Genomic DNA, 20,017 nt, shown 5'->3' with positions numbered 1-20,017 from the left:
TTATCACATGACCTGCACTGAGAAAACAAAACATGCAAACTAAAGAGGTCTATGATATAAAACAGCGCGGTTTCTTTATTTACTGGCTAGAACTTAGGACCAAAGGAAAGATATGTATTTTTTTAGCTTTCTAATTCGACTCACTTAGGGTTCCCAGATCACTTGACCATTGATATGCTATTGCCTGTGAACATCACACCAATTGACACCAATGAGATTGCTTGAGCCTTATTTTATGGTCATGGTAGATTTTAGTAAGTAGATATTTGTACTGTACTGTAATTTCTAAATAGCATTTGTCGGTGCATACGCTCCAACATTTATTCAGCATATCTCGGCTTTTACTTTGCATTTTTTACTTTGTATTTATCCCTGTACCTATTGTATCAAATTCGATTGCTGCCTGCGTCTCCCTCCATGAGGTACATTTATTAGAGAGATTAACATGATTAAGGCAAATTGAACCACGTAACCAAGTTTTCCAGTAACTTTCTATCTACCGTTTATTTTATCTACAAAGAAATACTTAGTTTCATATCCAGTCAGTTTCATCCACAAAAATTATTTTGGATGAGTTTTTATAATTACCTGTTCATCTCCTAATTTAAGAAATTTTCAACTTAAATTTCGCGTTTGACGATTGCCGTAAACAAAAGTGATTCTTGTTCTTCGTGTTCACACTTATTGTAAGAATATTTCTTATTTGTCCTCAGCGAGACGGTAGAGAATGTAATTGCAGCCAGTCCATAAGCCCTTACTGCATATTGTTTTAAATTATCCCACCTCTTTTTGTCAAGAAACAGCAGCGCGGAAAGTCCACGGAAGTAATTCAATGCATAATGAATCACGTGATGCATATGTAAACGAGGTTGAAACTTAAGGTGGCGAACACGCCGAACACGGTTTTGCGGGCGGTCTGCGGTAACTCGCGTGACGGTGCGTGTTTTAAATTGGACAAACAAATATGACGGCGAAAAAAGCAATGGTACACAGGCGACGATTTCTCAAAATCTACTCATTAAAATTTTGTGAATATTTGGCAGAATTTTCACTTTTATCGTATTTTAAATAATGAGAACGAATCTTTTAGGGAAATCGAAAAAAGTTCGAGTTATCGGGAGTTTGAAGCAAATAACCGGAAATAAGGAAATAAGCAAATGGATGGGGAGGGAATGCAATTAAGCAACAAACTTGTATACGGGGATGGACACTGAATTTGAACAGGTCAGTGACAAAAGACAAAGACGAAGAATTGATACAGTTGTTTTGAAATAAATGTCTCGGACTTCGGTAGACGTTTTTTTTTTCAACTTGTCAGGCGATAGTTCGAGTTATCGAGGATAAAATTATATACAAATGATCTGAAGCGAAACAAAAATTACTTCGAGTTAACGGGAGGTTCGAGTTACGGAGGGTAAAATAACAGTAAATCTATGAAGGAAATCCAGGGGAAATCGACTTCGGTTCGAGTTAGCGAGGTTTCGAATGTAGAGCGTTTCCACATGACATCACAGACGGCCAAACAATCCTGTGGGAGTTGAACTATTTTCTTATGTAAACGGATTTTTTGGCCCTATGAATTTGCTGCGTTTCTGGCCACGTGAGTGAAAACGCCCTATAGACACCAGTTTTGGCGACGAAGAGACGACTGCCACTGAAAAAAATGTTTGCGGGAGCAGCTAAAGTGGCCACCAAACAGAGCATGACGAGGAAAGATCGATCAGAGAGATTCAATTGGGACTACACTCTTCGGGTGTAATTACGACAAAAACGATACACCAACAGTTTCTCGTGTATTTACAGACTCCTTTGTGCATACAGCTATTTCGAGCAAGGTTGTCGGAGAAAAATGTGTACGCGACAATCTCGAAAGGTAATATGGGATATGATCAACTCACTGTTCCTGAAACTGTAGCTGTCGAACTTAGTTTTGTTGCTTTCCTTTAGCACTTTCATACATAAGTCCATGGCCTCTCGTGCCATTTTTCAAATTTCTTTGAAGAACAGTGAAATCAAAACCACCCACAATACCTTTTGGGATTGTCGCGTTCACTTTTTCCGACAACCTTCCTCGAAACAGCTGTATCTTCCAGAATCCCTCCATCGTTACGGGGAATCTGAAAACATGTTTTCTCACGTTGTTAGTGTTTTATTTCACACATAGTAAGGATACTGTGTACCAAGAAAACATAAATTACTAAGTGTTTGAAAAATGCCTTTCACACAAGAACAAAAATAGACGTATGTGTCTAACGAGTTTCTGAAATCATTGCGCTGTGTGTCGCTCACTGAGTTGCCTCGCGCCTCGCAGCCTGTGCCGTTCTCTCCTTCAAGTTACGATAAAAACATTTCCGGAGTTTTAAAGTGACTTAGATGGGAGGTTTAATTTAACCTCGACAAGTTTCTCTTAGTCCATCTCTGTTCATCGCAGATTGCAATGAATTTTAGGGGAAAATGTGACGAAATTGAGAGAAATTCAGCTTACTATGAGGAAATTAATCAAATCACCCTTAGTCCTTCACATCAGAGAACTACTGAACCTTTCTTACAAATGAAATCACAACAATATTTAAAACTTGATAGGTGCTTACTTATTAGATAATATATCAATATTTAATAACCACCCTTAATTTCTGTTATCTGAATTTTAAAATTGTTTGCGAGTGATCAATTAACCAATGCCGTTATCGTTGGACCACAAACGCATCATGTTTCTTAGCTACACACTAAATGTTTTGGCTTATTAGCGTGTGTTTTTTTTCTAATTCAAAGAAAGTATTTTCTCCTTGGCATCACGTCGACTGAATCGCGTTCGTTTGGCTACAATTTCCCCAAATCCCCTTTATAGAGTAAAGTACAGCAACACTCGTTTTTCTTCAGATAATCAGTATTTAACTACACAAACCAGAGAACAAATTAAGGAGAAAGGTGAATAATTGGTGAGTGCAAATGGAGGGATCGGCGTCTATTATCCACGATCCTTCACCAACTGATTCTGATCACTGGTTGAATGGATTTCTTCAACAAAATTGTGAAGAAGCACGGAAGCGGGTTCAGGAGGAAAGAAATATTTGGAACTTGTCAAATAATGAAAATTCATGCGAAGAATTGGACTTGTCGGCAATCTTCAATTTTACTAACGACGATGAATCAGGAGAATACGAGGATTCGTCTGGTGAAGTGGCCACAGAACCAATGATAGCGAACGATGGTGTATCGATTTATAACAATGAGCGACATATTGCGCAAGAAAACACGCCTCAACAGTTTAATGATCTTGTGGATCAATCAGGGACGCCGTCGTCAGAAGTAAAAATTCCAAACGAATCTCAATGCTCTAATTTCAGTCCACTCCCTGAGAGAAGTAAATCAGTCAACGATGCTGTATCGATTCACGCTGAGGACGAGCGAATGACACAGGACAGTGGTCGTATGTCTTCGGCACATCTCGTTACGGAGGGAAGCAGCGAAGCCGATTGGGATTTTCAAACCGAAGTAGTGGAAGTTTCCAGTATGGGAATTGTGCATGCAAAGCAACAGCTCTCACAAGCAATAAACGAATTCTACTTGAATATAGTAGAGAAGGAACGTTTAAGTTTCAGACACACGATGAAGCAGATCGAAGAAACGGTCAACGAAGTCTTGGCAGAGGTAGAACGACTCGACAGCAGTTTCAAGTTGCGTAGAATGAGCGCTCATAGCTTTTATGAGATAAAGTCGAGGAGTGAAGTCGACATACTTGTTGTTCTTGAAAATGCAACCCTAAATGACTTTGTTATCGAGGATTTAAAAACACCTGCCGGATATGCACGGTTACGTTTGACGTCATCACCAAACATGGCACCATCGTCACCTATTACGTCATCGAGTGGTCAGATACTTGAGTGGTGTACAGAAACACAGCCGGGCGAATTATATTTTTCGCCAAAAAAGTTGTGTAAAGCATTTGCAGCCATAGTTTCCAAAGCAGCTGGGAGAATTCTAAAGAATGGATCCAGAGTAACACGGAAGCGAGTGTCTTTTTCAGACACAGAAGCTACCGTCGCCTTCACCGTCAATCTCATTCCTGCCGTGGTTTGTCCACAGAACTGGCCTCTTTGTGCTTATTGGCTTAGAAATTGCACCAAAAAGTGGCCAGAAGTGGAAGTCAAGAACAAGATTATTCGAGGAGGGATGCATCTTATTGGCTTAGCAACAGGCAAAGATAACGACTCTTTGTGGAATATAAACTTTTGCTCTGCTCGACGGCTTCTTTTTCAGTCTGATTGTGACGGCAAACAGAAATGTCTACGCATTTTGAAAGTTCTTCTGGAAAGAGATTTGTCGCGACCTAAAGGTCTTTTGCTGCTGCACCTGGAAAATATTGTAATGTGGGCGAGTAAGAAGCACTGGAAAGAGGAAGATTGGGCCGAGAACATGATGGCCGAAAGATTTTTAGAGATGTTAGTAGCTCTTCACAAATGCTTAAACAATCACGACTGTTACCATTTTTTCGTTCCAACGATTAATCTGTTTAACGAATTGAAACCCGAAGTTGTCAAAATACTAGCTACGAAAGTTAAAGATATCTTGCAGGATCCTTTGAAGTACCTTAAAAATTAAGTACAGAAAGAGGTATGGTTAATATCTCTTTGGTGCAAAGCAGTTTCAGTAAAGGTTTGGAAATGTCACAGGAAGCTTCTGGATTACATATCGAGATCAAGAGGTCGAAGTGAAGAGGATAATTTATAAATTCTATTATCAACTGATTGATAGATAGAACTAATCTTACAGCATCTCAGTCCAAGTAGTACCACAAAGGATGGAGAAATTAGGAGGAAAGACTGCTGTAATTAGGGTACAACTAGACTCTTATAGCAAATCACTGGCAAACTCTAGAATACAGTAAGATGAATGGCACTTAAAGTGGATGGGAGGTCCTAGCTCATGATAACGCTGGGGTAATTCTTTACACGTATGCATAGCTTGAAATCAGCAGTAGTGCACCCTTTAGCAGCCATGCAAGAACTATACGAACAGATGTTACCGACCAAATTATATAGCCAAGGTAAAACGATGAGAGTAAATAGAACTAAATAAATAGTACAGGACATTCTGGCAGGAAATAGGACACTCATTCAAGCTAAGTAGATCGCCAGGTGCAATGTAGTCCTTAGTATCCTGTCCTTTGAACCACTTAGAGATCTACGATCTTATTTCAGAAGTGCAGGCACGGTATTCAAAGACCCAACCCAAACTACTGTATGAGAGTGAATGTGCGAAGGCATTATGGGACAGCACCGAGGTGAGGGCTAACAGAATTGATGCCAGGATTACTGACAAAAGCCGAAGCGAATGGATTAATAACCATTAAGCAAAACCATGGAAAAGACACAGAAATAGGGTCCATTTTGATGGGATTTAAAGTGGAAAATCCTGGCTACCCAGCAAAACAATATACCACTATCGCTAACGTATGCTGGCCTAACAGGGCCATAGAGTTTTTTTGGGTATATTGTCTTTTCTTTTCTTCTCCCCCCCCCCCTTTTTTTTTAATTTCTTTCTTTGTCCATTTTTCTTTTACTTTTTTTTCTTTCCTTTGTTTGTAGGTTTTTTAAAATTTATTTTTACTTTTTTCAAAAAATATTTCAGTTTACTTTTCATTTCAATTTGCTTTTCAGTATATTATTTTTGAGGAAAAAATTGGGACTTAAAAACAGGTGGAGTGCCATTAAAAATTGCGCACATAGAAGATGGAGACTGCGGCGGATGCACAATGCCAATATCTAAAAGTTAATTTTTCTTTCAACAGGGTTTGACTACAAAATGCGACTTCGGCATGATATCAAGAAAACCAATAAATTTATAGATTAAATGTCGCTAATTTAAACTTGTAATTTGTATAAAGGTATGATGAAAACATTCACAGTGCTTCAATAGCTGTTCAGAATGTGAATATCGTCAAATTGAAAAACTGATACTTCAATGTTTTGTTTTCTTATAACATGGGATAACGAGGGAATAGAATTGATATAACCCTCGTAGCAGGCGGTTTTGTCTGTGTTTTTCGTTCGTGTTTCGTAAAGTAAGAAGTTAAATGAAAAAGTAATAGGGGATGGGTGTGAGAAAAAAGGCAGAGAGAACAACTGTCTGTCCTCTCTCCCTTGCCTCTTCCCCATCGTTTTCTCGTTTGACTTCGGCTCAGTTTTCTCGCGGCTGTATCCCTTGCTTTACGAAACACAAACGAAAAATCGCATGCTCGGCACGCGCCTACATATAAATGACTGATAGCTGAAAATCAGAAAAAGAAACAAATCATGTGAGCAACTTAAACAAAGCAACATAACACACACCACGCTGAAAACTAGTTTTTATTACAAATCATAACAATATAGATCTACAAGAAATACTTTTTTGCTGTTAAACTACAAGACGGGTGCAAACAGAGTAATTAGAAAACTATCCGCTGTGAGGACCCAGAAATTAACTGGGCACTCCAGAGGATGATTTTTTAATCATATTCTGATCAAACTAAAGGGAATTACTCTTAAGGCCCATTTTCCTACGACTGCCGAGAGCTTTTCATAGTTCCCTCACCATTAACCTCCTAAGAGACTTGTCAACATCAGAGAATCAGGCTTAGACTTGTTCTTATTTGTTTTTCAAATCCACCATAATACATTCTGTTTGCCCCACACTTTGCATAAACTATGTTTTCCAAATGCTCCTGGCTCCTGACTGCATATGAAAACAATAACTTATGTACACTTTATTTTTGGGGGGTGGGAAGGGCACATAGCGAGTATTATGGGAGATTTGAAACTAGTCAATAAAGGTCCTTCCATAATTACAAATTAAAATCAAACAAACAAACAAACAATATTCAAAATAAAGCTAAACAGAGTAATATTAGCTCAACGTTAAGAAAAAAGTATAGGTTGGTCAAAAGGTTGGTAACGCTCTCTAGGAATACAGGGCAACTGACCACATATTAACAAGCTTTTCGATAACATGGCGCTAAACAAAGTTTTCCTCCGTCTAACAGACTTCAACAGACAGGTATGGAAGGCAGAGAGGTTAGTCTTACGATATGGACCAAAAACGGATGCAGCAGTCATGTCCAACACTGACTAAGGTGTTACTGTCCAGCCACGAGACACGGGATATGACGCTTTGAGGGTGGGCACCTAAAATACCGCACAAGATAACAGTTTCTAAAACGTTTAACTGCAAGCTTGTAACATTTATTATTATAAATTGTACGCACTATTTGTCTTCTCATTGTCTACAAGCCTACAGTTAAGTTAGGAAATCAGTGCAACCTAAAGATTATGTAGTCCTCTGTCCAAAGATAACTGACTAATCGGTAGGCTGCGCGCACAATACATGTTTTGAAGAACATTGTCAAACTGTGTTCCGTGCAACAGTGTGTGGATAGTTCTTGTTCTTCAAAAAGTGTATAATACAAAAATTATTAGGTTCAGTATTTTATGATACTCCGAATAATCAAATTATTGAATGAGGTCGAGTATGATGTGAAGAATTATGCAGATCTCGGAGGATGTTATCCACCGAGGATGAAGGAGGAGATGGATAACATCCTCCGAGATCTGCGTTATTCACATCACACGAAAGCCGAGTTCGATAATAATTAACAATTATTGGACGAGGTTGAGCAAAATATCGTGATTTGTCTGTGGCGAGCAGACCAATTATTTTCCGAAGACGAAGGCTGAGGCAAATAATTGATCTGCGAGACACTGACAAATCACGATATTTTGCGATAACCGAGTTCAATAATTTTTTTATCATTCGATCACCGAGTTTGTTTTTTTTTAATGAATATCGTCGGGAAGCGAAGCGATCTGCCATTTTCACGCAAGAGCGATCGCAAGAAGGAGAAAAACACGGTTTCCTTTAGGCATGTGCAGAATATTACTTGCAGCCAAACACTTAAGCCAAACACTTCACCGGCGAAAAATGTCTGCGCATGCTCTACTAAAAATGACACGTGATCTATTTCGCGCAATGTTATTGGCTCTGAGGCAAAAATGCCGGTTGAGATGAAAAAAATAATGGCTGTTTTTTTGACAGTGATAGCGTTGTGGTTTTCTTGCCATAGTAAGAGATCAAAAAACATTTTGGTGAAAGTTTTGAGTGGAATGTTTTCTCTAGAAAATGTAGCGCCTTGGAAACGGCGGACAAACCCAGTGGTGGGTATTTGTCGGAGATATTGGCTTTGCAATCGCCGGCATGGGTGCGAAAGGCATGCCAAAAAGGTGGGTAATTTTAACTTTCTATGCTTACTGTTAGTTTCGTGCACATCGGTACAACAGGAAATTGTAAAGAAGTGAAAGAAAAATTATTGGGCTTTGTTATGTACATAAATTAGCTTGTACCGCTGTGCACGGAAGCGGCAGTTGTGTTAAACGTGTGGACCGTTTTCGTACCAAATATCGACTTGCATCTTTGAAGTTCAGGGACCCTCTGGAGGTCTAGTTCAGTGTATCCTCAAACATTCGGATTTTTATTTATTAAGCTTCGCTGGCATTTTATGCTCAGGTTAAAGTTTCTCGCCCCACAGTCCAACACGAGAGAAAATTGAAAGGTACAGCCGGTGGAGGGCCGTTTGAGCAACCGAATAATAATCATTATAATTATAATTAATAGGAAGACCGCTAAATCTAAATCAGCGCGTTTTCTCTTTAGAATGTGTGTCAAATGGGACACGATTTTGATCGATCGAAAGTGAAAAAAATAGTATTTTCCCTAGAAACCGTACATGCATTATACGTGCACAAAGTTGTTTTTTTAACTGAGAACAAAAATGGCCCTATCATGTTTGGCACCTTATATTACAATTTAAACTATTTCCTGAACGTTTACTGGAAGTTATTCTGTACTTGTACTTAGACATCTTTTTTAATCAGCTATGGCATTAATGTTTTCAGGTGGATTGTTCCATAATAATTTGCCCCTCTGTATTTCACTGAGAATTCTTTGGCTGTTAATCTATGTATACGTGTATGTTGTGCACAGTTAATTTTGTATCTCAGCATAAATATTATTTTTTCTTTTATTTTTAGCATACATTGCCATACACAAAAAGAACAGAAAATTATAAATTAACTGCAATAAAAAATTGACTACAATATTAGAATAAAATTTTATATTAGATGCTGATCAGGTATATTTGTGATAATTATGTAAAGTCTTTTTTTGTGAAATAATCTTGAAAAATAGCAGGTAATGTTCCAAAGAAGGATAAAAGTGTAATGAGATCTACATGTAATGATTGAATAAAAATGTTTTGGCTTTTCATAAACTGAGAATTGTCTAAAATAAAAAGGCAGAGCTGTAAAATAAAAAGGCAGGGGCCGTAACCCATAACACCTGTTACAGCTGAGCTCACTTGATGTTACAGGTGATCAAAGTGGAAAGCTGAATCAAGGTGGTAATTTAAATTTTTGGGACCTGTATTGGGTGAATCTGCATTTGCTATGGCTGTTTCAAAACGTAATGACAGCCCTGAAAAGGGATGGTTATATCTCTGTAGAGCAATCCTTGGAGTTATTTTTTTTTTTACACCAGCATACTTACCCTCTTTGGGTCACAGAAGATTGCTAGCATTGGGGGTTTACCTGTACTGTGTATTTATTAATTGTGATTGAGTACTTTTAAGTTTTATAATATGTATACGCATAATCAGTCCTTGTTTTGCTAAAAAATGCTTTCCAAAATATGGGTTTTCTTATTTACGATGTCAGCTCGAGCCAAAAATTGGCACATCATGCTTGTTAGTTTCAGCCGGTGAGAAATTTGGTACATCAAGTACAAACTTGTCCAGTTTTCAATTCCAAACCTTTGTCAAATTCATGGTTGCATGATTGATGCATGCACAGCAAAACATTAATTTTTGACATTGTTTCATTTTCTTCAAAAAAAGACCAATTTACATAACTTAAAAAAAAGGTAAAGAAAATACATGTAACTTAAAAATAATATACATTTCCTTTCTTTAAGTTCCATCATGAGGTCACATAGTATTACATCTTTCTGATTGTTGAGTGTTGGATTTTCTTTTGTACATGTATCAAATTCATCCATGAATTGGCTCACAGGAGGCAATGACTATGATCGATAAGAGTGCAGTCAGACCCTTCAAAGTATTATTGTACACTGTAGCATCCCATCAACACTGTAGCCAGTTTCAAATAGTAAGTTGTTCGTAATTAAATTTTTATACCATGTGGAATAGTAAGATAAAAAGAACTGCTGGTAAATGAAATTATAAGCACCACTTTATGGACAGCTCATTATTACAGACAGTTTTCTTTGTCCACAGAGAACCCAAACAGTGTATTAGCTAAGAAATAATAATTTAGATGTACATGTAGTAACACTGTATTAGCTTATAAGATAGTTATCTTGAGGTGTAACTGTCGCATCCGACTCGCCTGACAAGCAAGCATTTGACACTGGCAATGTTAACGATCTCTGATTCAAATCCCTTGTAAAACGAATCATAAAGAAACAGGAACACAGGTTCTTACATCTTATGTTATTAGCTACTACAGCATAAATGCATCTTAGAAATATTCCATTGGCTAATACAGCATTTGAGTTCACTTTGTCCAGTCTTTGGGCCGTAGCAAAAGGGGACTGCTCTACAATGTACACTGTAGCTGTAAGCAAAGTACCAAGCTTTTTGAGAAAAATCCACTTTTCAGCATAAAACAACCAAATCTGGCTATTTAATGCAAAATCAGGTGAAAAAGTCAGCAAAAGGCGATTTGTAGGTTTTTTGATTAAGGGATAGGTAGCATGATGGTCATGGACCGCTTGCATGTGTATATCCAACAGTGTTTATTTACTGTGCAATATCAGGGCTGTCAAAAAGTTTTTAAGTAGCAGGCTCATAATAAAATAATAGTAGGCGGCTTTGGAACTCGCACCAAAGGATTTTGTTAGAGTCTCAGTAATGTCCCAGACCTTCCACGACATTACACTGTTCTAATGTTTCACAGATCTAATTACTGTTTAAATATGCATTCAATGTGATTCAAACCTGGGAAAAACCTTACAGGAGTTTAAAGTTTGGAGTCAACTTTTAGTCTTCATGAAATTTTAGTTGGATCATGTTGATGAATGCAGTTGTGTAGGATATGCAGTTTCCTATTTTGATCTTCTGTCAGAATTATGAGAAAACTCTCAAATACAGATCTCATTCAAACATTATAGTTTCATTGTAATTATCATTTGTTTCTTTTCCTATAAACTTCTCATCAGGTCTACATGTTGCATGAATTTAATGTGATATATATTTGAAGCGGTTGTTGGTTTACAGTGAAGTATTTTTCACTTTGTTTTGTTTTTATATGAAGTTGAGTTTCTTCTTAGTTGTTGGCTAAGGCAGTGTTGAAGTAGTGACATGCTAACATACTTTATTGTTCATTTCTCTTCAGAAAACATTGATTGATCCTGAATCAAACAAAGTGCAGCTTCACAAACAAGATTTTTCAAGAACAAATGTGTATTCAAGCAAAGTATATGTCCCTGACAGTGTCAATAAAATTTATTAATGGAAAGATCTGGGTTTTTACTCCTTTGTAGCACTTTTGACTACTCATCACTTTTCTAACCTATATAGTAAAAAGATCATATAGTATAATCAGTATTTTTTCCAACTAACATATTTGCAATCAAAGTTCTCTTCTTTTATATATAGTATTGCCCTAATTTTAAAAATTTCATTATCTTATTCAGATCAAGCACAGTAACCATTGAAAAGAAAAAAAGAAAAAAAAAACCTGCTCGGTCATAGACGGCTTTAAAATTTTGATATTAAAATTGCAATGAAAGAACATGAATGCAGACACTACAGTTCATTTATCGCCCCATGTAAGGTAATCCAAGAGAGTGTTGGATTCCGGATTCCACGCTGTGGATTCCGGATTCCATGCCTGTGGATTCCGGATTCCACATCCGTGGATTCCGGATTCCATAAGTGGCTGGATTCCAGATTTCAAAATTCTATTTTCTGGTTTTCAACGTTTCCTTTGTACTTTGTTTTCACCGAAAAAGCTTGTTCTTTTTTTACCCGAAGTGTACATTGTCTTATATAAAATATAAGTATAAAATATGATTCTTGGCCTTACCCGTGAGGATTATGAATATAGGAGCGGTTTCTGAAGTCCACTGAGTCCACATCGTTGAAGAAATACTAACGAGGAAGGGCTATTCTTATTTTAATAATAACAACGGCGTCAACAATAACAAAAGAGGTACACATTGCCAAAATCAGTGCTTTTCAGGTTCAAACATAATTCGTCTCCGAATTGTTTAATTGCCACACAGAAATGTAAAACTTCAGTTACAGTTTACCAACAAATAGCGTGAAGATAGTTCAATTACTATACTACAAGCTACGCAGGCAACGGAAACGTTTATCTCAGAATAAACCGTGTCGTTCTCCGTCCTGATAAACTAACTCCCGGCAGTCTTATCGGGAGGGATACTTCTCCCTCATCCTCCTCAGTTGGTGGTGCAGTTTCATTCTCATTGTCATCATCGTCACCGTAGTCCCCATTAGCAATTCGACAGAGCCTGTTATCCTCCTCTGTTGTTAAAATGATGTCTGATCCATCGGAAGAAAAGTCGAGTACTCGGGTTAGAATGCACTTGGGGGAATTCCCATTACAGACATCACCGGAGGTGTATGTTAGTGAATCACTTGTTTGGTTTAGCCACTTTAGGGATACTCTTTGCTGCACAAAATTTCCACCATTCACTTCTATTTGTACATCCTCCAGAAGAACTGCTAACCAGAAGGGTGAGATCTCTCTTCTACGGTTGTGTCTTACTGCCAATATGTCGTCTTTCTGGTAAATGGTTTGCACCCGTACAGCCGTACTCCGCAATGCCACATTAGCATCCACAACTTGGCAGGCTGTTGTTACGTCAACGCTTTCCTCTAATGAGGCTGTGATGGTAGTGGGACACATACTAAGGGCATAAGGAAGGGTGCCAGTTAGCTCTTTCGTTTTTGAGCGGACATTTTCCTGTCTTACGCCTCTTCCATACTCCTTAGCAAATTCTCGCATCACAGTTTCTCGCCTTGTGTCTTCTTCTTTGCTACTTGTTCCTTCAGTGATTGCTGACAGCTTGTTTGGTCGCGTCTTGATGTTTGGGGGTTCACCTTTGATAATTTTCTCCGGATAATATGAATTGGGCCCAGTGAAATATGAGAAATCCTTCTGGTAAATGCGCAGCATATCGTCTTCCACGCAGCGCGCTCTTCTGTAAGCGTAGTTAGCCACTGTAGGCATGTCGTGGTCTGCTCGCATTCCTTTGAAATAGCATTCCACGCCCAAAGTTGTCATACTTTCGAAACAGATCCTGTCCAGAAGGTGACTATGCCCAATCTCCGTTAGCGTGTTGGTAAGGCTGGTCAGCGATTCTAGCACTCTGAGGAAGGACTGTCGGGTGCATCGAGGTATGGTCATGTCGGGACCGTTGGTATTTCGCTTGCGCGTCCTCTCCAGGGCTTCCTGTTCGTGGTTAGAGAGAAATGCAACCAACTCCTCGACAGATTTCACATGATCTTCAAATGTACGTGGTAGGTCTTCTTCTTTGGCTTTCTTGTCGAGTCGGAACACGTTTGCACATTGGGCCATCTTACTTTGCAGGGGGATCAGTCCCTTTGCTGACGTCAACATTCTTATTGCTACGTTACCGGTATCGCATACGAAAACAGTGTTTCGATATACGCATAAAGCAGTAGGCTTGTTCCATCGACTTTGGACACCATCACGATGGCCTGCAGTTTCTCCACACACTTTTGTTAGGGTTTCTTTACCCCCAAGCATCTCTTCTTCCTTCAAACTGAACAGTGCGTGTTCTTTGCTGGAGGACAAGAACACGGTTCCACCATCTGTCACTGCAATACCCATGAGGCCTGGAATATTCTAAATTGTTCTCAGTTTCAATCGTCCTCTCACTTGACAAAGATGAATACATGAACCATTCCCGTCTCCAACTAACAAGTATTGCTCGTCACGTGTTAAGGCTAATGAAGTTAATAAACTAGATCGATCAAAACAAAACAATTCATTTAACTGGCCGACGCAGTTAGTTTCCTCATCGTCTACAACACCAGAAATTGAAAAAATCTTGCCAAGACCAACGTCTGACACAAACAGTTCAACGCTACCCTTTGCAGACGCACATATGGCAAATGGTGACACCAGATCCGGTACATTACCTTCAGAAATAAGGGAAAGATCGTGTACATGGACTTTACGGATACGTCTACCGGCGCAATCTTCTTCCTCACTTTGGCTTTCTTCGGCGCTCCCTTGTACAATCTGGGAAGCGTGACAGAAAAGCGTTCGCAAATTGACTACTCTAACTCTTCCGTTTCCTTGGTCACAAACGTACAGCTTCCCGCTCTCTTTCACCGCAATACCAGCTGGGTTTCTAAATCTGGCCTTGTTGCCATATCCATTAGTGTGCCCGGGCTGACCACCACCAACAGCGATTAATGTGACATTTGCTGGACAGTGCATGTCAACCATGAAGACCGCATGGAGACTTCTATCGGTAATAAACAGCCTGCTATGCTTTTGGGAGAATGCCAATCTTACCGGGTAGCTTAAAAGAGAGGCCCCGTTCTTTTTCCAGTGCTTGAATTCCAGTTCTGGAACTAATGTTGTGCTCACTCTTTCATCTGAAATGGAATCTTGAATCGCTTTCCGGTGAATCTCCACTGCTGTTTCTACATCCATCCGATCTTTGTTTCGAACTGCTTTCAATGAAACTGATTTCTTGATGTCTTCGTATTCTCTACGTAGCACCAAAAGCAGCCTTACATTCACTAGGTATCCATCAATGTCAATCTAATGCCAAAACTCTGCAGAACGTACTGACTTGATGTTGTGTGGACAGTCAGGAATAGGGACTTGGTAGGGGTACTTCGCCCTGTCTGCTAGCATGGAATTCATAAAGCTCTTTTGCTTGGGATCGCAGTCAGTGGCCCAAACCAATAGGAAAAGTCTTGTGCATACTTTATCTTCTCTCATGCACAAACTACAAGGGCGAAGAAGACCTTTTCAAGCAATTTCCGGAGCTCTACGGTGAAGTAAATTCGATAATTTACTTTGGATTCACTTTGGTATGTTCGTTTCATTGATCAAATGCTCTATTTAATTAGCATGTATGTAAATGGTATGGAAACGCTGTCACCTTCGAATATAATTTTGATCACAGAAACGCTTCAGTAAGTGTTCGCACAACCACCGCTTTTTGAGCAGAAAACACGAATAGAACAAACAACGACAACTCCACAGACCTTGAACTAATCTTTTCTTTCTCCGCTTTTCTCTCTTTCTTTCTTGGACTCCTGTACATAAATTTGCAAGATAGTTAGCTCATAATTCTGAACATGATAGAAACAGACAGATATAGCTGCTCGAAGTTTTAGATTACTGTTTCACACATTCTGATCTATTCAAAACCACGCCGCCAAAACATTTCCATCACAAAGTCACAAACACCGAATTTATAGACGTACGTACCTTTCCGACTCATGCTTTTTCTTGTGCTTCCCCATGCTGACAAAGATTGATAACGATCGATTGAGAAAAAAATTCGAAGTGATCTCTCGAGATGTCTGATTTCGACTGATTGAATCTGGACTGAATGAAAGACACCACGTCGACACCACGTGCAGCATGTCATTCTTTGAGTGACACTGATGACATGTGCCTGAAAGAAGCCAGTAACTGCAACCACCGCGACTACTGATACTACGGCCAAGAATAAGGATACTTTATATTATTATTCTTTTGACGTTACCTGAAATCCAAAAATTAGTTCCAATTGCGCCCAAACAGGAAAAGAATCTAAACCTCCGACTCCTAAAGCGCAACGGGGAAAAAGGTCGAAAGGGTGTCTTATAAAGAGCGATAATATACAGTAATATGAATCACTCCCTGGGATTCTGTCACGTCATTATAATTTGACCATTGTTTCAAATTGATACCCGATATGTCACAATGACAAGGGATGTTCCTGCGAGTGAAACACGCGTGAACATGGGTGTTGCGCGTCCTTGCGACATGAGATTTTCACGCAACAGTCGCTAAAGGAAAAGAAGAGGCCCTGGAACCATCACAACAGAGTGGATTCCAGCAACCTGGATTCTGGATTACAATGCTTGGATTCCGGATTCCATTAGCTGGATTCCGGATTCCAAAGCCGTGGATTCCGGATTCCACAGACCAAAATTACCTGGATTCCGGATTCCGGATTACCTTACATGGGGCGACATTTAGCTCATATTCAAGCTTTTTTTATAAATTAGTAAGTCTTGCTGGAGAAGACATAATTTTGCTTTATCTTTTCGGTAAAAAAAGTAATAAAATAACTTCCAGGTGTCTAAGCAATTTCAAAGGACCCATAGTGTCTTATTTCTCCGCTGCATAGAGCTGTGAACAAAGGCCGTTCTTTCTAGTGACCCGGCTTTCATCAAAAATATTGTTGTCCTTCGTGATCGTGAAGAGTGCAAAGTTGAATCCGGTAAACCGGCCAAAACGCGAGCATCGCAGGGAACGAATCCCATAGAAATAGGTGAAAAAGGATAATAAAAAGTCTAGGCTATTCTAAAAATATCCGTATATGCATTTGCAACTCATATTAAGCCGCAATTTCACTTCTTTCCACTGGAATAAACAAACGATGGATGTATTGCCGCCATTTTGAATTTGGCAATGTCACGTGGTCGCGCGTCGACCAATCAGACAATTTTCGCCGGTGAAAGCCAAACACAGTTGGACGTCATTGCGCATGAGCAGACCATTATTTGTAGGCAGTTATTTGCAGGTCACGTGATGGGCTCTCGGCCAATGAAAAGAAAGAAAAATTTGCTTCGAATGAAAATTGCTTTATTATTCATTCAAATTATTCCTCAGTTCTTAACAAGATTACCTCCACGGGGACGTTCTTCAAAACTTTGGCCTATTTCTCAGCACGGTTTCAAAATATAAAAGAGATGGTTTTTTTTGTAGATACCATCCATCGAGCAATATGTTTTGCGTATTTCCGTATTCTTGTATTTCTTCCGTTAGGTTTTAGTCGGAAATTCAGTTATTTCGTCTTCGGAAAGCCGTGAACGCCTTTTTTAGAATAAACAGCTTGGCAGCCGCGCCTGGAAGCGAGGTTGATCGATGGTCTATTACCCAAGCAGCCTCGTTTCCAGGCCAATATACCATCGATGAAACTCGTTTTGAAACAAATATATCAATTGATGGTATATTGCTAGCATCTTCCAAATTTGGGCAACGACGGTTGGTTGCGAAGAATTAGCCGGGAGATTTCGATTTTGATTATTACGAATATCACAAAAACCTCATCCAAAAATTGTTTAATATAAGTCTACAAATACTGACCATTCTAGCAGTAATAAAGACTTTCGAATGAAGAAATTTTCAGAAAAAATTCGTTCGTCTTCGTAATGAGAGACTATGAATACAACAACCACAATAAATATTAAGAAAAATAGCTTTCTTAGCCTGAAAAAACAACAACAACAACAACAACAACGAAAGAAACAATAGAAACGAGCTTCCTGACTGAATGACTGACTGATTTCTAAGATTTTTGTTTGTTGTTGTTGTCCAGTTTAACTAAATTTAGTCAGAAACTATATAATACAAAACGTTAATCAAAATTCAAGCCAAAATTAAACTGTTTGGTATCCCGTAGAGGACTAACTAAACTAAACTGTTTAAAAGCAACTGACAAATCATTGCTCAACTCACTAATTGCCAAGTCCTGGGCGTCATTAAAATTCTGCACATTCAGTGCCACCTGCCTTAGATCTACATTCTTAAAAACAGTTGTTCGGTACCCAGGGCGCTTTCTTTGAGGGACTCTGATCTTGCAAATATGTCTGTTATAGATGTTGCAAGATGATATATGTAAATGTTAGAAGTCACGTTTTGATGTGAAAATGTAACTTACAATTGGCAAATATCAGAATGAACACAATGAAGAGTCAATTAAGAAGGAGAACGAAAGAAAAACGCCACCAGTCTCTAAAAACTGTATCAATCCATCTTCTATTTTCCATAAATATGGCAGTAGGCAAGATACAGGCGTTTCTTGAAAATTGTTTTCAAAGTATGGGCTAAATGAGTGCCGCTGTCACATATGACTCACCTTTTATTTGAATCTTTTTATTTGGGTTTTCCAAGTTGTAAATGAGTACGTTTGTGTCCAATGCACCACTTGCAATATAGCGAGAGTCTGGTGACCAAGCCAAACAGGTTACTCGTGCCACATGTCCATCAAATTTGGTAGTGTGCTACAAGAAAACACATGACAAGTTAGGTAAATGATGTCACATTTAAACTAGTTACAAAGGCTGATTAAGCCTATTATAGCAGCGATGAAAAACGAGCATTTTACAAAGAGTAAATCCATGAAAAACGAATCATTAACGAAACCCTTCTACCCTCTAGTTTCCCTCTGCAAAACTATACCGCGAAACGAAAACAGGGCCCTCATAAAAAGAGTTAAAAATAGATGACAAATGGTAAATGTGGCATAGGTGTGCTGCTTAACTTCAGCTCTCCATTCCTTACATATAATTTGGCTTATTCCTAGAAATCCAAAGACCTATTCATTTTTAAGCAAAGATACAGTTTCTTACATTTGTTTAAGAAGACTTGTACAATTAACGGTTATTAATCAAACAATATGAACAGTTATGTAGTGATCCCGGAGGGTGTTCATCCACTGAGGCTAAACACAAACACTTCTCCGTTGCCCACTGCAAGTTTTGTTTTAAAATCATTATCATACACTACTATACCCGAAAACAAAAACAAAAAAAAACTTTTAACCAAGGAAAGAACCGAACCACCGCATAACCACCGCTATTTTTGCGTATCTGACTTAGTATTTGCAGCACCGGTCTAAAGCTTGCTTTCTACTACCGAGTCAATACAATGAGCAGTGAAAACATTCGATACCTTCATTTGAGATCGATAACAAAGCAAAGCAGTATAAATACGCCGCTTTGATTACACTGGGACGTTAACAATGGAAGCTTAAGAGAAGCAGAAACGAATAGGTGGAAAAAGAACTCTTCCTTTTCTTCCTTTTTTATTCATTATTATGCAGCGTGAAATACCTCATAATCAGTTGTGCTAAACACATTTACACGTCGATTATCGTCAGCAGAAGCCAAATAAGCACCATCAGGAGAGTAAGCCAAGTCACAAATAGCAGTGACATGAGACAATGATGAACTTGTCTTCTTCACCAGCGTGTCATTGTCTAGTGTATATACGTATATTTCGTTCTGCCAAAAAATGCATAAATACACAAATAAATAAGAAAGTAAGTAGATATATACATAAACATATGTCTGACTACATTTGCTTGCATATAGTACCAGTGGCGTATTTTCTTCAACAGTTTGACACTAAGCAGGTAAAAGTCTTCAGGTAAGGTCTTAAACAATAAGCCACGTTAAAAGCACGACTTATCCAGACCGTTTTTGCTTTGTCACACGTTACTACAAGTTTAAACCGTGCCAGTTCTTATGAACGAAATACTCCAGCAGCGTTACACGACCGACTGTATAGAATCGACAGCAAATGTTCACGAAGGCCCGGTAACACATATCCATTTTTTATATATATTTAGTATATACACACTCAGTGATCTTGGTAATTCAAGCAATCTGATTGGTTAGCTATCTCGGACTATGACGTTATATTCACCGCGCTAAAGCGGAACAAAATCGCTGTCGTGAACTGGGTATTTTGCCAAGTTTCATTGTAAAGCCTGTTTGAAAATACACGAATATCCAAGTGCTGATGACTTTGAAGGCAAGAAAAGACTTCATGGTGTTTAAACAGCGTGATTTATTGTAAAGTGCTTTACTGTAGCTGACTTTTTGTACGCTCGAAGCTATGTTTACCACTACAGAGGAAAACGAGGTCGCTTTGTCACTGTTTTGTGATTTCGG

The 20,017-nt window shown here is 38.7% G+C and overlaps 3 protein-coding genes across 3 annotated transcripts in view; 1 reads left to right on the top strand and 2 right to left on the bottom strand.

The window, feature by feature from the left end:
- Positions 1-2,949: 2,949 nt before the first annotated feature.
- Positions 2,950-4,623, top strand: LOC140934438 (protein mab-21-like). Its single transcript, XM_073384064.1, has one exon. It carries the CDS (start codon positions 2,950-2,952, stop codon positions 4,600-4,602), a length of 1,653 nt encoding a protein of 550 aa, XP_073240165.1. The 3' UTR covers positions 4,603-4,623.
- Positions 4,624-6,335: 1,712 nt separating this feature from the next.
- The window catches only part of LOC140933057 (WD repeat-containing protein 1-like), a 32,753-nt gene continuing 19,071 nt past the window's right edge, over positions 6,336-20,017 (bottom strand). The window contains exons 14-16 of the mRNA XM_073382574.1: positions 19,175-19,345; positions 18,199-18,343; positions 6,336-7,166 (exon numbers count right to left, since the gene is read on the bottom strand). Coding sequence (XP_073238675.1) covers positions 7,063-7,166; positions 18,199-18,343; positions 19,175-19,345 — 420 coding nt within the window. The 3' untranslated portion in view covers positions 6,336-7,062. The remainder of the gene's footprint in view (positions 7,167-18,198; positions 18,344-19,174; positions 19,346-20,017) is intronic.
- LOC140932884 (uncharacterized) lies at positions 12,426-14,493 on the bottom strand. The gene has a single exon (XM_073382378.1). The coding sequence runs from the start codon at positions 13,929-13,931 to the stop codon at positions 12,426-12,428; it is 1,506 nt and encodes a 501-aa protein (XP_073238479.1). The 5' UTR covers positions 13,932-14,493.

The sequence above is a fragment of the Porites lutea genome, chromosome 4, assembly GCF_958299795.1.
Source record: "Porites lutea chromosome 4, jaPorLute2.1, whole genome shotgun sequence".
Taxonomy (NCBI): domain Eukaryota; kingdom Metazoa; phylum Cnidaria; class Anthozoa; order Scleractinia; family Poritidae; genus Porites; species Porites lutea.
The sequence above is the reverse complement of the archived record's forward strand: the minus strand, read 5'-3'. Positions and strand labels throughout refer to the sequence as shown.